A 15,852-nucleotide genomic window follows, 5' to 3' on the forward strand; every position below is an offset into this window, starting at 1 on the left:
TTAAACCTAAATTGGAAACATAATGAGCTTGACACCCAGAGTCCAGTGGAAAATATCACAAAAGCACCAACAACTGTACCAACGATTCATTTGAAGTCCCTATCTGAAGCATCCATGCTTTTTCATTAAAGCTGCCACCTCCATGTTTAATAAAATATCTTTTAGAGAAAGTTTTTAAGAATATTAAGTAAGCATTGCAGTGACATGTCTGGAAAGCAAGGTGTGACCCCAGAACCAGACAAAGGATTTAATGCAGGTGTGGGAAAAGGTCACACAACAAACAAGCTGGCACGAATAAACAGTCAACCACAGACAGGGTAGGCTGGGAAGCAACACTGACAATCGGGCATACTGGAGTGGTGAACTGGGCTTTATATCTACTCAATGGGAGCAACTAGTGGAGACTGAGTTATTACAAGTTCTGAGAGGACATGCTGTTTTTTTAGACGAGTCTTAAAAATTGATGGCAAACAGTCTGACACGGACAACAACCAAGACCACTATTACTAGACCCGTCTCACAATGCATCAGTCACAAAAATTATGACTTGACTTTGACTTTACTGCTGTGAGAATTTAAGACACACATCTTTAACACATCTAAAAGAAACGTGCGTGAAAAAGACAGAGGCAGGCCGAACATAGCTGCACAACTTGAATTATTAAGTCTTGTATTGTCTTGCTTGAATTTTGACTTGCAATTTACTTGTGGAGACTTATGCTAAAAGAGGTGGCACCTGACTTTAAAGGCATGCATAAACAGATTTGAGACTTTGACTTGGACTTGTTTGGACTGACTTGAGATTTGACTTGGATTTGCAACAGAGTTAAGATATCACATCCCCAAATAACAAGAATAGGTTAGAAATGCAAACCATACCAATTTAGCAGGTTAAAAAAAACAAAAAGCAGATTTATAGGATATTTCCTCTAAGCTTTCAATGCTTATGTGTCTTTGGAGATGACCGGGCCACCACTGCTTTGGCATTTCATTTTCTGTGGCACTTTTCTGGTACAGCCTTGGTATTTATGGAATCAAATCTTCTTTAACACTGTTGCTGGTGTCGGACATGCAAAGCACATCACTTCCTGGTGTACCTGTAGATGTTTCAATGGAAAGATCAACTCAAAAAAGAAAAATTCAAAGGTAATAGCTGAACATAGAAAAAAGCATAACAGATATTTGTTTACATGCTGATGCAGCACATGCAGCTTATTGTAAATACCTGTGTATGTATGCTGCTGTGCAGACCCACAGCAGCATGACTCTCCACACTGTTGACATGCCTGGGAAACAGAAGAGCCTCTTCTCCTGCATGGCTGAAAACAAGTGTGGACAGAAGTCGAGGCATGTGGGAATCAAGTCTTGCCATAAGAGTTATACTCCACCCACATTATGTGTGATCAACTGATGTTATTTTCATCTATTCCCGATCTGTCTATCTGTCGTTAGATTTCAAGGTGTACGTGTGTGTGTGCGTGTGTGTGTGTGTGTGTGTGTGTTTGTGTGTTTTCCACACGAAGTGCAGTAAGGTTTTATAAATCATGGGATTTTGCCTTTCATAGATGTACAAATGGGTGCCAATTTAAAGGCAAAACCAATACAAACCTCCTATCTCTGGAACCCTCTCCATCCACCCATAGGTGTTCAATTGATTCACATCATTTTCATTCTCATCAACCATTCAAAGACCCCTCATGTCCTGTATGAAAGTACGTGCATTTGTCATGTTCGTCCACTCATTCATTCATTCAGGTTTTTCCTTTAATTTGTCACCCGTCTTTATTTATTTCTTCTCCACATTCCGAAATGTGAATAAGGTCATTAAACCAATATCAATCACTGTTAAGTGTTGATATTTCCTGAAGTACAACAATAATCAGTCTGACCATAAAGAAACAGTTTCACTAATTTGTCACCACTCTTTATCATTTATTTGGTATCATTTAGTTCAGGATTACAGTAGTCTTCACATGAACTGTAACAGACCTTTTCATCAGTGTAGCTCCTGACAAAACACTTTTTAATACAATACACAATCCAGCTCGAGTTCATATTTAAGAAGTGCGTCCCATTTATTTCGATACAAATGATTGCTGAAGCTGTCCTCCAGCACTTCTCACTATTCTGGGATAGTGTAACTGATAATTCTTACAATTACACCGGTGCAATTGACTAAAACTGTGAAATTGTCAATACTATGCTGTGAATGAAGCCTATTTTTAGCAGATTTTAATATGTATTGTATGACTGTGATTTGGATGATTTCTGTGGTAGACACTGATGTGTAACCTCTTTTTAAACAGTTTTAAAAAGGCCCGACACAATGTAGTCTGTTGCATCTCCATCAAGGAGGCCGGTTCCATTACTGTGAATGAACCAGCAGGGAACATTTTCTCCATTCTTCATATCCCTCCTGAAGTCTCTCTGCCAGCCTCTGTGGACAGACACACAAATGTCATGTTGAACAAATGATATATCAAGAACAAATATTAATTTAAATTAACATTACATGCACAGAGCAATGTAGTGTACCTGGTCACATTGAGCTCCTGTCCTTTCACAAACATGGTGGCGTCTGGTTTCTCTGGGACTTCACCGGGACGCAGGTTTGTCACCTCATATTCAATCCCATGGTAGAACTGACCTGGAGGATGAACCAAGACCACAAATATAATCATTCTGGCGCTGTGTCTCTCCACTAGTAATAGTTGCAAAATGCCAAAATAATTTGAGCTTCATTATATCATAAGGTAACAACCCCAGTGTTTCCTGATTGAGTCTGTGTCAATGTATTTTAGCATGATCTTTTTTTTAATATAAACCACAACAACTGAAACTAAATCGATATCACTTCTTTAGACCTGCTAATTAAACCTTAAACCATGCAGTCTATTCTCTAACGTGTGTGTCATGTTGTACCTAGCAGGCCGTGAACAGACGGGGACAGGAGGTGGCTGTCCAGGGTGTAGAAACCCAAATAGTCCCGGTGGTATGGGTGCTTCTTCCACACTTTGTGTAGCAGGATGACAAATTTGACTGAATCTTTAAGAGTTACCGTTAGGCTGCGATCCTTGGTCAAGAGAAGATCCACACTGGAGGAGAAGATGTTTATTAATGATTCTGAACTGGATTACACATTTCATATTTCTCATGTAAAGGGATAATTCTCTTTCACTGGGGGAGATGTGATGGTAAGTAAATAAGTAAGTAAGTAAGTAAAGCGTTATTTATATAGCACCTTTTTAACACAGAGGTCCAAAGTGCTTTACAAATAACAAACATACATGCGGGTATACCATATAAATATGTACATGCATAACCATACCCAATCAAACATACATAGAGAGCATGTAAAGACAAACATAAGGAGGATAAAACAAGGGGGAAGGAAAATTAAAAGAGAGGCGACAGATGAGAAAACAAACAAGGAGATCTATAAAAAGGTTTGCCTGTAGAGATGGGTTTTCAGGAGCCACTTAAAACAGTCCACAGATTCAGTGATTAGGGAAGACTGTTCCACAATGTTGGGGCTAAAACAGCGAAGGCACAGTCACCTTTAGTTTTACAGTTAGAGCAGGGAATGGATTAAAGGATTATAGATTTGAGGAGCGAAGTGGCCGAGGAGTGGAATGAGGAACAAGGAGATCTGAAATGTAACTGGGGGCAAGGTCATGAAGTGTCTTATATGTAATCAGTAAGATCTTATAGTTGATTCTGAATTTTACAGGAAGCTAATGAAGGGATGTGAGAACAGGAGTAATTGTGGTTAAAAAGTCTGGCGGCTGCATTTTGTACTAACTGTAAACGATTTAACGAAGCTTGAATGAGCCACGTGTAGAAGGAATTGCATTAATCAAGATGGGAGAAAATGAAGGTGTGAATTAATAGTGTGAGATCACTGGAGGACAAGAAACTTTATTTATACTATATTATTTATTTTTGCAATAATTCGTAGCTGCAGGAAACAGGACTGGACAAGTTTTGTAACATGAAGGTCAAATGTCATATACTGGTCAAAGATGATACCCAGATTCTTAGCAGTGGGTTTGATATTTGTGCGTAATGGTCCAATAAACTGATCAACTGCAGTGACAAAGTTTTCAGGGCCCAGAACAATTATTTCAGTTTTGTCAGGTGGTTTAGGTGGAGAAAATTATTATCTGTGTATCATCGGCATAACAGTGGTATGACATGTCATGGAAGCGGCTGAACAAATGACCCAGAGGAAGCATGTACAGGGAAAACAGAACTGGACCAAGAATCGACCCCTGAGGGACACCACACAGCAGAGGAGCAGAGGAGGAAACATGATTATTTATGCAAACAATAAAGACTCTATTAGTCAAATAGGAATGAAACCAGTTTGAGGCTGTACCAGAAATGCCACCACTCACTTGAGTCCCTTGAGAGAAGCTGCATCAGACCACAGCAGCTTAACCCATTTGCCGTCCTGGAACACCGAGATGACCTCAGTGTCCACCTCCAGCTTCACCCCCAGAGTCTGGTGGATGATGCCAAAACGCCAAAAGTAGGTGTTGATTTTACCATCAGGGGGAATCTTCTTGTCTCCGATAATCTGGCCATTCACCAAAATACCTGAGGAAACAACATGGGATTCAGTCACAAACTAACGGTGTGGAGTATTAGGTCTACATGTGTAGTTAAAAGGAAAAAAAAAAAATACACAAGGAGCCGCATCTTAGGACTTGGGGCTAACCTGAGTTTGGGTCTCTGACCAGGTTGAAAATGGTTCCTGGTTTGTCGTTGACGTTGAAGCACAGAGCGTCATCTCTGTCTGGCAGCTCGATCATGAAATGAGGATCTCCGTCCACTGCAGGTGACACCAGAGTAAAATCACAGTATAAGCTCAACATGCTGATGACAACATTTCAACAACACCAAGAGTCTACAGTCATGCTAGCAGCTCTGTAAGGCGCACTAAACACTAATGTCAGAATGCTAACATGCCCTCAATGACGGTGTTAACCAATGACAGTTTAGCGTGTTAGCATGTTAACATTTGCTACCACCAAAATTGAGTGGGTGCCTTTGGGAGTGTGAGGACCATGAATAACTGTCCAAACATTTTGTGACAATCTATATAGTGGATGTTGAGATATTTCACTGCATAGGAAAAGATTTTTACCTGCTGATGGTGCTAAATGAAAAGGAGGCATCAGTCAAGTCATTAGGACTGTACAAAAGTTCTTAGTAATGTATCTAACAGTTGTTGTGATGGACATGACAGATATTGTCAGACAGCAAGCATTAAAGATATACTCACCAAAATATGTTGGTGCTGACGAGTAAGTATGGCTTACGGGGGTTACAGGTAAATTTCGATGTACTACACACAGGAACAATATAATTCAAGTTAGAATAAATGCAGTGCATTGACTTAATCATCTCAGAATGTCTTTTTAATAATATATGGTTAAAAAAAGATGTGACATACTGTTTCTTTCTGCCTGTTGTCTTTGCTCTGTCAAAAAACAGATGGACAAAAACATCATGGTCAATTCTAGTTCATACTGGAGCACCAGCCTCTGCTGGTATAGCTGAGAAAATAGAATTTAACAGTAAGTTCTGCTTATGAAGAAAAAGCTTGACTGCAGCCATGTTCAGAAAAGCCTATTTAGTATCACGTTTTAAACCCTCTCTTTCCATCCCTTACCCTCAGTCAGCTTGTCAGCAATGAGAGGGGGTGTCTGTGCCGTCCTCAGTTTCAGGTTTGGTGACCACCATCGAGGTGAGTGGGGTGACAAAGCTGTATTGCAGAGACATGTCCAGGGCCTTGGCTGTGGCGTTGGCTTTCTCGTCTGTGGCACCACTTTTGCTGCATGAAAAACAATTTACTGAAATTGCCACATATGACTCTGACATTGAGAAACCCACAACAGAACCTATAAATGAATATTACAAGATTTATCAGGGGCTCTCAGACGATGCCCAAAATATCATTAACAAAGAGTTTCATGAGACCAATAGGAAATAAATATTTCTTGGCTAAAGCAGAGTGAAATTACCCAAACTGACCTCTTCTCCAGTAGCTGCTGGATGGTGAGGTAGGCCCACAGACGCTCTGTGAAATCCCCAAAGATATACTCTTCATCTGGGTACATCACGCCCCAGTCCACAGTACTGGCCTGTCCCTGCACAATGAAGTCCTCCTCAAACTACAGGGGAGAGAAAAGTAGAAGAAATAAAAACATCTTCTCTCAGCATTGTCTCTAAGTTTATGCCGTTTTCTTCTCCTCACCCCCTGGCCGAACACTTCCACCAGGAAGTTGTCCAGGTCGTTGTCCATCAGCCGACCGGCTACCACGATCTCTGAGCCGTTAAACAACTGGTTAAAGTGGTTGGTGGTCAGCGATTCCACTGCATTGTCAGGATAACGCATGTCCACGTCTGAAAGCAGAGGGCTGGACACCTCATCATAGAAACCCTGGAATAAAAGCACTGTGATTACATATTGTGGAGGAATGTGACACAGTTTTGAACAAGAATGCAAAAATTGGCCCCAAAATGTATTCATGGCCTAGACCCTTCACCTGAAGTTGAAGTGTTGCATCTGAACCCTCAAAAATTCTGCGGGCCAGTCCTTTGTTCTGTTTGCTCATCACATCCAGGAAAGAGTAATCCACATCATTTCCGAATCCAAGACAGAACAGAGACATGTTTCCTCTTATAGCAGAACGCACATTTTCTTGGATCCTTGGGAGATGGGACTCTCCTTTAAGCGCACAGATACAATATGCAGGAATGTAATGTTAAATTGCATCAATCAAATGAGCACCCACACAAATATACAGTGTTGGATGGACACAAGTTGCTTTCTCACCCGAATTAGGCATTCCATCAGTCAATAAAATAATCATATCAACGCTCCTCTCTGGAAGTTTCTTCTCCCTCCTATCTTTGAGCAGCATCTCCACGCCTGTCAACACTGCTTGATTGATATTAGTTCCTAGAAGGGAAACACACACCAAATTGTGTAATGTATGAGTGTATTTCTATCATTTAGGCAGTTGAGTTAAGTTACTGTCACTTGTTTTTCTATTAACCTCCACGGTAATTTATCTGTTGGACATAGATCATGGCTTGATCCACATTTTCCTTGGTTGCTTTGGTGAGTGATTTCTGCCAGGAATCGATTCTGTCATCAAATTGGATGAGGGCAAAGTAGTCTTCCTCATGGAGATCTTTGAGGATAGCCAGCAATGCCTCTCGTGTCTACAGTAACAAAAGTTACAAGGTTAGAGGTCAAAATATGGGCATCAGTATATTAGAAGCACATTAACAGTCTGAACAGACTCTCACCTGTACCATCTTTCTTCCACTCATTGATCCACTTCTGTCAATCACAAACACTACATTCTTAGGGACTCTGGGCAGGTCAGGTGGAGCAAAGAAGTGCACAAAATATCCATTCACAATCTGAAGGGGAGATAATCATAAGGAACACTAACATACATGTAAGAATAAAGGAAAAATTAGAATGGCAATGTTTTCCCTAAAATATGATTGATTCTTTTCATGCTGTCGGGCAATCTAATTACAGATTCATCAATTTTGTTTTAGAATTCAGTGTTAAAGTGAATCTGTATAGTTAAGTAAGCATATAGTTAAATGCACATTCAGCAGATACTGAGTGCAGTATTTGTTGAGAGCTGACCTGAATGTCCCCGAGGCCCGCTACTCGGTTCACATCATACTTGATGATAAAATCTCCGTCGATGAGCGTTTCATCACAACTCGCACACTTCCTCTGCTGCTCCAGAGTTGGTGAGAAAGAGATGTGTGCCTGACAATGGGATACAATACGGTCAATACTCTTAATCTGGGGTCAGTCATTTTACTGTTAATGTGAATAAAAGGACAGGAAAAAACAGAGACAAGGCCTGTTGTATCGTGTACCTTGTTGTCAGTGACAGTTTTCTCCACCAGAGGGAGCAGCTCATTGGAGAGGAATGTTGCATGGGCATCAACATAAGAAATGCCCTGAGGCTCATAGATGTTTGTCACAATCTGTCTCCACACAGGCAAACACACACAGAGACAGAGAACATTTGTTCAGTAAACCACTCATTTAGAATATCTGAAATCACCAAGAGGCAGAATTTGAACGTGAACCCTGATTCACCTGAAACTCCTGCACTGCTTGTTTGGGTTTAATTCGGGTCAGAATTTCATACTGGCCCTGTTTCCTCTGAAGGAGCTCCTCGTAGGTCAGAATGAAAGTCACATTACTTTTGGCTGCAATGTTAACAGACACTGAAAACTTCTCCATCTTCCTTCCGGAAGCCCTGTATAAAAACACAGACTCAACTGACAACCTCTAATGGAAGGATATAAAAATGTTGATACTATATGTTTCTTTCTTTCACAATACTAGGGTTTCCTATTTTCCATCATGACTCACTTGACCAGTCCAGCAGTCTGTCCAGAGGAAACAGCCTTCTCATACTCTTTCTTGGCTTTCTCTTTCTCCTTCACCTCACCAACATACACCTGACCGTCAATTTCCCTGTGAGGCACAAAGATGGAGAATGACATGAGGAAACTTAAGGAAACTGGTCAAACTCTAACTGTATCATGAAGAAAAATCAACTGGGAAACAGAAAAGGGATAAATGCTGTCACACACAAATGGTCACAATACAAGGAGGAACAGAGTGAACATTTGAGTGGAGACACACTGACATGCTGAAGTTAGTGATGAAGGCAGTCTTGGGCAGCTCCATTTCAAAGAAGATTTCCTGGGAGGTGTTTGCTTTGTTCAGAGCCTTGGAGGTCATGACGGTGTGAGCGAAACGAGACGTCACAGTGCAGTCCACTGTCACACTGTACACCTCCACCTGAGACCGAGGGAGAAGGAGAAGGACATGGAAATATTTAAACACTAATGAGTATGAGAAGCCTCCTATCACAAGCACTTCACATTCAGCATTTTCATACAGTGAATCACTGTTAGAACTGCTATTTTTATGTCATTTCAGACAGTTTTTGCAGCTGGATCCAGTCCACAAAGTGCTGCCCTGACTGGTGCCAAAGAAAAAAAAGAAAAAACAGCTTGAAAAAATGTTTTAAAAAGACATGTCACTGATTCCACTTTGGGAGTGTTGTGATCTTGCAGACTGGGTGAGTCAACCTGGGTGCTGTGTGTTCTAAGGAGGGATAGTGTGGATATTTGAAAACTAAACTCTTGTTCAGTGTGAGTTCAGTTATTCTCAGTTGTTCAGTCTCTTGTTGAGAGTCTGTTGAGCTTTACTGTTTTTTGCTGGTGGGCAGCCTGTCAGCGAAGGACAGAAACAGCCTGAACGGTGCGGTTAACAGTAAAGATGACTGGAGTCAAACAGAGAGATCTGAGGTCTTTTTATGACAAATCACAGGAAATCAATAAACATACTGATCCTACCAGGACGTCGCTAGATTTACCTGCCTGTAAAAGTAATGGCTACTCTTAGCTCTGAGCTGTATCGGTAATTTTCTGTGCTCTTGTACAGCCTACATAGTTTCTAGGTTGTTTTCTCATTTATTTATATTTATTTATTATTTCAAATACATCTTCTGCTGGTTTGATGATTAGTATTGTTTCTTTCTTATTCTATCTTCTATCTAAGTTGTATTGAACTGAATTTAATATTTCTCATCATCAAACAGATTTTTTTCTTACCGTGACCTCAGTTGTACTTCGTTTCTGCAACAAAAACCAAAAAGCTAAATTAGATAATATTCTTTTTAGATGTGGAAAATCAAAATTTAAGACTACGCAAAGTTGATAATTTCAACTACCACTGTTACTTAATGTTATTAATAAATTAATTATGTATGTACCTCTTTAAATATAGCCATATTTATTTCATTTTAATGGTTAAGTTATGTAATTATGATTCAGTTACGTTATTTATCAATGACTACAAGCTTGGTACATAATGTACAAACAGAAATATTTCACCATTATATGAAAGGACTGTCTGTCTCTAAGTAGTTTCTCTCAAATACCTGCAGTGATCTGGCAGCTCCTCTTGTCTCCTGAAATACAAATACAGCAGAGTGAACCAACATGGTGCCAAGATATTAGAAACAAACACTGACATTACATGAGGTAGCTTGTAAGAAAAACTTTATATTCTGTGTCACAAAGAGAAGAAGTTGGAAGGAGAAATATAATAGTAAAACTGAGTAGGGTTTAATATGCAAAGTAGGACCGAAGGAGCACAGTTTGTGTTCCAGAGATTATTCATAAGGAAACAGATCAGGAGCCACCACATTAAATGAATACTCGCAAAATTAAACTTCATCTATAAAATTATGTGATTTCAAATTATGATCAGAGTATAAAAAGTCAGTGTGTTACCTGCAGAGCTTCATGGGCCCCGGAGATGAACAGAGATCCCCGGGCGAGGCCGGGCAGCCAAAGGCAGGCGCTGCCCCACAGCAGCAACAGTCGAACACCCAGCAGTCCAGACATGACCAAAGTTCTGCTGAACAGTGACTGACTTCACAACAAAAAGTTGTCTGCCCAGTGGGAGGGACAAAAAGTGTGTGTGTGTGTGTTGCCTTGGAGTAATGACCAACAGGTCTGTATATGTTTAAATAGGTGTTGGTGGAAACTATTTGCTGAGTTATTCCTCAACAGCCTGTGTGTGTTATGTAAAGTGCTATAAGGAAATCTGAATGACAGCGTAATTTAACTTAAACAGTGAGTCTTCTGAATGAAATATCTGACTGTTTAGTTGCTAAATGCTACACTAGGGTCCCCAGCCTTGTGCTAACCTGCTCGGTCTGCTGTTTGGTGCTGAGCCAGTGGTGTATGTTGGGTTTATCTGAGCTTTTTTATCTGAAAACAACTGTCCACGAGCTGAGAGACACTAAAAGGCTCCTTAGTAGCCTACTGAGGAGAACTGCAAAGTCCAGTGATAATTGTCTGTGGGTTTGTCACTATATGAGCAATCCTTCTCAAATAAACATAGTCGTGTGATTCATTCATATAAAAATATGTATTAAAGCAGCTTTAAATTATCATGAATCATTAAAATTGCCACAATGTGAGTCTTTGCCCCCTGAAGGTCTAGCAACAGGGTTAGTGGCCGGCTTTTCCTGAGTAGCGATCCAGGTTTGATCACTTATTTATGCTACTTTTTAAATTGGAAAAAAAAGTCAAGTGTTGTTTTATTTATCTACTGAAGGCACAATAAATAATAATTTAAGATTACTAGTGGAAGCATCACAATATAGCTATAGCTATACTATACTATAGTTGAATGTAATTCATAAGTCAGAGCTACATGTACCACTAGATGTAATAATGAAAAAATAAACAATTTATCACCCAAAAACTTTTAAAAAAAAAAATTAAAAATGTAGAAGCTTGAATAATTTAGAGGTACTGTCTTCATCCAAACGTAACAATTAATATTGAGATTCAAACTTACCAAAGACTAGATTAATCCTCACATGCCTGCTATTTATATTCTACTCCGCTCAACCCATTTGCATGCAAGTGCTGACAGAACAGGCCCTATGTGTTTTTATGTTGTGTTTGCCAGCATTATTTAGCACTTCAGGTTGATCATTATGATTGTGCTGTTGTAGAGGTCTTAAGTTGACACTTGAAGACGTTACCATGCCACATTTACAGTTCACCCGCATTGCAAACCATAAATATATTACACAGAAATGTCCCTCTTTTGAAGTTTACAACCTAAAATAATATTTTTTATATATCAATACAGGGGGAAATAATTTATTCAGGAAAAAAGGTCAGGTACAAAACGCGAACAAATAACCAAATGTACAGCTCATCAGCCACATGAAACCAAACCTAAGCCAGGTCACCTGATGCACTGTGCAAACTGCAAAGTTTGTCTCTCTTGAATCCCACGTCATTAAAAAAGAAAAAGAAAAAAAGGTTTTGAAATCCATGTTATGCAACATCACCACTGACCCAGAAACATAAAGACTACAGTGCTTCTTCATTGCAATTGCTGTGTCCTGCAGTGTGTCTACTACTTGCTGAACACACTGGCTCCAGGAGCCTTAGCAGCAGCAGGCTTATCCAGGGCCGTCTCTGTCCCCGTCCTCACACCGCTGAACACTGATGGAGCCGTTTTGCCCATACGTTCTAGACACAGACAGAGATACAGATATGTATGGTCAGAAAAACTTCATATTTGAATTTCTCCTACGGGGGATCAATAAAGGAACATCTTATCTTAACCAGGAGACTGCCCATCCTCAAGAAGTCATAGAAATTCTACTCAGATGTCTCTTAAGGAAGTATGTGACCGACGCAACAGTTTCTGGTCCTGTTTAGGACGCAGGTGGCTCTAGTCCGATTCCCAGCTGAACAATTAAGATTTTCATAAACATTTCCAACTCACGTGATCCTCTTTAATCATTCAGCTGGCAAATATTTTAAAATGTTGTAAAATTATCTCTGAGGTTGGAATTTGTGAACTGCAGACAATCATTGGCTTTTAATTTAGATTCTTACCACACACAAATATAGACTGAAGACATGAGTCAACATTTGTGTGGGTGGGTAAAGTTTAAAGGGCACAAAAACAAACTGGTGCCTGGCTGTTTCTGCTGCCAAACAATGGGTGGGTGTTGTGCAAATGCAGCAGGTGGATGGTGTTAGCAAGGGCACATTTTTGAAGGCCGCTGCAGATTACTCAGAATGTGAGCAAAGAGCCTGAAGTTATTAAAAAATTAGGAAATATTATAATAGACTTATCAAGAATGAACTTCTGCTGCTGAATGGTATTTGGATTGTGTCTGGAATAACAGACTCAATTCAATTAAATTTTATCTGTATAGCGCCAAATGTAAAAGTGTGTTAGCTCATTCAGCTGCGTACACACGCATACATGTGTTGAAAATAATGCAATGCTTCGGCATTCTACATCTGTCCCTGGTGGTCTAGTGGTTAGGATTCGGCGCTCTCACCGCCGCGGCCCGGGTTCGATTCCCGGTCAGGGAACACTGTTTTGTGTCAGATTCGGTGATTAAAGAAATATCTACGTTGGCAGCAATAATATTGTTACTGGAAACCAGGATTACCTCAGCGGGGTGTGACGGACAGACACCAACATTTTTCTAAGTACGTATGACATAAATATACATAAAAAGTACATATCGTAAATAGCCTAATATACAAATAAATATACATATACAAATGTTAAAATTAACACAGAAATGCCTAATTAAATGCATGAATGAATACATACATGTTACTTATTAGTTTGGAAATAAAAAAACATTTCATTTATTGGTACATTTCTAGAAATCTATTTTTATTTCCTTCTGTAACATTTATTTATTAATTTTAACTCTGCATCAGTCATGCATGTCAGCATAGGCCAAGTAATCAAGAAATTTTTATGTTCTCCATGGAAGAGGCCAAAGAACCACCAGTGACCACCCTATCATGTTACTCACTGTTTAAGTTAAATAACACTGTCAAGAAGTTTGATATTTGAGGTCTACAGGAGAAACCAAACCAAACAGAAGCACCTTAACAAATTCTCTGTGGGGAAATATTACATTTGTAAGAATACAAAGTGTTAACATCTGACATGGCGTCACATCACTTGTTTTGTCTTTCAGTGTCAGAGGAAACGACATTAATAAAATGCTTTACTCACCACACTCAACCATGACCTCATACGTCTTACTCTTAACCTCGCCCTTCAGTCCCAGTTTACTGCGGGCTCCCTTCAGGTCCTCCTCCTTCATCGGGGGACGTTTCTTCTTCTTCACCTCGCCTGGCTGCAGTGAAGTAAAGACAGAAAGGGGGAATGTGAAGGTTAAGGGTGAAAAGAAGGAAAATAAAGGCTTTGTCGTCACACTTAAAGCACTGGGTTCAATTTCTGTAAATCCTCAACAGCATATTTGACCTGATGTAACTTACCTGTGACATGGTGATTGAAGTCGATGTATTGATTCCACAGACACCTCTTTCCAGTGTGATAGATTCGCTGGTTGTTTTTCCAGTGTGGGTCTTTGTCTCCCAGCAAGCCTGATATTATATATAGTCCTGGTCCAGACCCAGTGAATCACTCAGACCCCCTACCTCCTGTCCCACTCTGCCTGTTGTCAGTGTGTATAATTAGCTGTGACGTGAGGGATGGTACAGCTGGAACGGTCTTCCATCTTTTACGATAAGCTTACAGGCCAACAGCTGATAATTCTGACACAACACAAGAGGCTGTCGCCCCCCCTGGCAGAGATACACCATTTTTAATGTTGGTGAGGGACTTGGCACTAAAACAGGTATCGAGAGTGTCCACCGCCCTGCAACACCTCCCTGAAGCTCCAGTGGTTGGGCCTCTGCCTGCCCATTGCTACAACTTGATTTAGGCCTGAGGGAATGTCTTTTGGGTTCTTGTAAATGGCATTTCTAGACAGTTACCACATGGACCAACAAAATGAACTAAGACAAGAGCTCAGATAACTATCTTGCTGTCTTGTTTGAGTCACAGGAAGGCTGCAGCTTTTCTAATTTGGGTAATAGGCAGTTAGCACTCAAGTCATGAGTAGCTACAATAAATATATAATATATCATGTTAGAATATATATAATCAGTTTCTTGGTAAGTACAAATAAGTGTATATAGATATTTTTTTGCCCATGCTATGTTTAGATAAATAAATTATGTGCAGTATGGTTTAAATTGAGTACCTATAGTCATTTCTTTCCACTAAAATCTCTCTGTTAAAGTGACCAGATTGTCTCCGGCAATAAGAAAGACAACAAGGTGGTCATGCCAGCTTGAGGTCAATCATACATTTCAGAACCGGCACATTTACTAATAACCACCTTTACTTTCTGAAAATGTTAATATAAAATGTCTTATGTCCATTTCATATGTTCTTTTGCTTACATTTTCTTGTGATGACAAGATATATTTTAGGCTGGTCAAGGTAATAGAAGTCATAAGACTTGGCATCATAATCTGAAACTGAGGAGTTAACTGTGTCATGGACAAACTGACTCACTATTTTAAAATGACAAACTCAGCGACGCAGAGAGAATCTGGAAGACTGCACCCTGCACACATCAATCTGAGAGAATAGCCTCTGAATGAACAAACAAACACACAATCTAACTCTTCGTGTGTGATTATTGGTGAATCTGGTCAAAGTTGTTATGTTAGCCACCTAAGTCTCACAGTAAAAAGTGAGTGTGTGCACAGGTGCTTATTAGTGCAAGGCTGAAGGTAATGAGCACAGCATGAGCCACTTAAATATATCTCTCAACCTCCTCAAACAATTTATGGTTTTATTACAGCCTGTACTTGAAGCTCCAGCAGTGGCTTTTACAATCATCATACTTGCTGTTACTGGGGATGGATTAAAAACAACAAACACAAATAAAGACATGCTTGTGTCAGTCAAAATATTACATCATGGAAAACAGGCGGTTGTGTGTTAAATGAAGCTGATGAGCCAAGATGTATTTTTTAAGAGCTTCTGAAGGATGACTCCTGACGCTAAACGTGTGTCTTCCCTTAGGTATTAGTAAGAAGCTATAAGTGGAGGTCGGGTGGTTCTGATGGCGAGTGATCCCCAAATTTGTGCTGTATACGCGTCGAAACGCTGCATCAAGTGGTAAAGCATAAACAAAGTAAACCGTTTACTCACACGAATCGCTCAAGTCAAGCGGTACCACTTTTATATTACGACGACACAGCTTTAAGGTGATACTTTCCCTGGTGGTCTAGTGGTTAGGATTCGGCGCTCTCACCGCCGCGGCCCGGGTTCGATTCCCGGTCAGGGAACGCTTTTCTAGAAATCTCGTAATACAGTACAGAAACATCAACATCAAACTACATTAGGAATAA

The 15,852-nt window shown here is 40.0% G+C and overlaps 2 protein-coding genes and 2 non-coding genes across 4 annotated transcripts; 2 read left to right on the top strand and 2 right to left on the bottom strand.

Annotated features, from left to right (window-relative positions):
- Positions 1-1,911: 1,911 nt before the first annotated feature.
- LOC127372600 (inter-alpha-trypsin inhibitor heavy chain H3-like) lies at positions 1,912-10,526 on the bottom strand. The gene is given in 23 exon segments (XM_051416506.1): positions 1,912-2,437; positions 2,536-2,647; positions 2,923-3,095; positions 4,398-4,599; positions 4,721-4,834; positions 5,288-5,350; positions 5,459-5,485; positions 5,678-5,708; positions 5,710-5,839; positions 6,040-6,179; positions 6,263-6,448; positions 6,555-6,736; positions 6,845-6,970; positions 7,068-7,236; positions 7,324-7,440; positions 7,679-7,807; positions 7,921-8,031; positions 8,147-8,309; positions 8,426-8,530; positions 8,706-8,860; positions 9,679-9,702; positions 10,008-10,037; positions 10,363-10,526. Coding segments are annotated over 23 exon segments (2,742 nt in total). The 5' UTR covers positions 10,477-10,526; the 3' UTR covers positions 1,912-2,298.
- Positions 10,527-11,735: 1,209 nt separating this feature from the next.
- Positions 11,736-14,072, bottom strand: mustn1b (musculoskeletal, embryonic nuclear protein 1b). Its single transcript, XM_051416510.1, has 3 exons — positions 13,921-14,072; positions 13,655-13,778; positions 11,736-12,129 (listed from the first exon to the last, which is right to left on the bottom strand). Exons 1-3 carry the CDS (start codon positions 13,927-13,929, stop codon positions 12,014-12,016), a joined length of 249 nt encoding a protein of 82 aa, XP_051272470.1. The 5' UTR covers positions 13,930-14,072; the 3' UTR covers positions 11,736-12,013.
- Positions 12,919-12,990, top strand: trnae-cuc (transfer RNA glutamic acid (anticodon CUC)). Its single transcript has one exon. It is a non-coding gene; the product is annotated as a tRNA-Glu (tRNA).
- A 1,645-nt stretch (positions 14,073-15,717) lies between the features above and the next one.
- trnae-cuc (transfer RNA glutamic acid (anticodon CUC)) lies at positions 15,718-15,789 on the top strand. Its single transcript has one exon. It is a non-coding gene; the product is annotated as a tRNA-Glu (tRNA).
- Positions 15,790-15,852: the final 63 nt, after the last annotated feature.

This window comes from Dicentrarchus labrax, unplaced genomic scaffold (assembly GCF_905237075.1).
Source record: "Dicentrarchus labrax unplaced genomic scaffold, dlabrax2021, whole genome shotgun sequence".
Lineage (NCBI taxonomy): Eukaryota > Metazoa > Chordata > Actinopteri > Moronidae > Dicentrarchus > Dicentrarchus labrax.

Bases quoted from the DNA above. Each gene is read 5' to 3' on its own strand.
- mustn1b (XM_051416510.1), bottom strand. The intron at 12,130-13,654 runs GTGAGTAAAGCA...GTCTGTGTCTAG, and splicing joins TGAGGTCATGGTTGAGTGTG to AACGTATGGGCAAAACGGCT.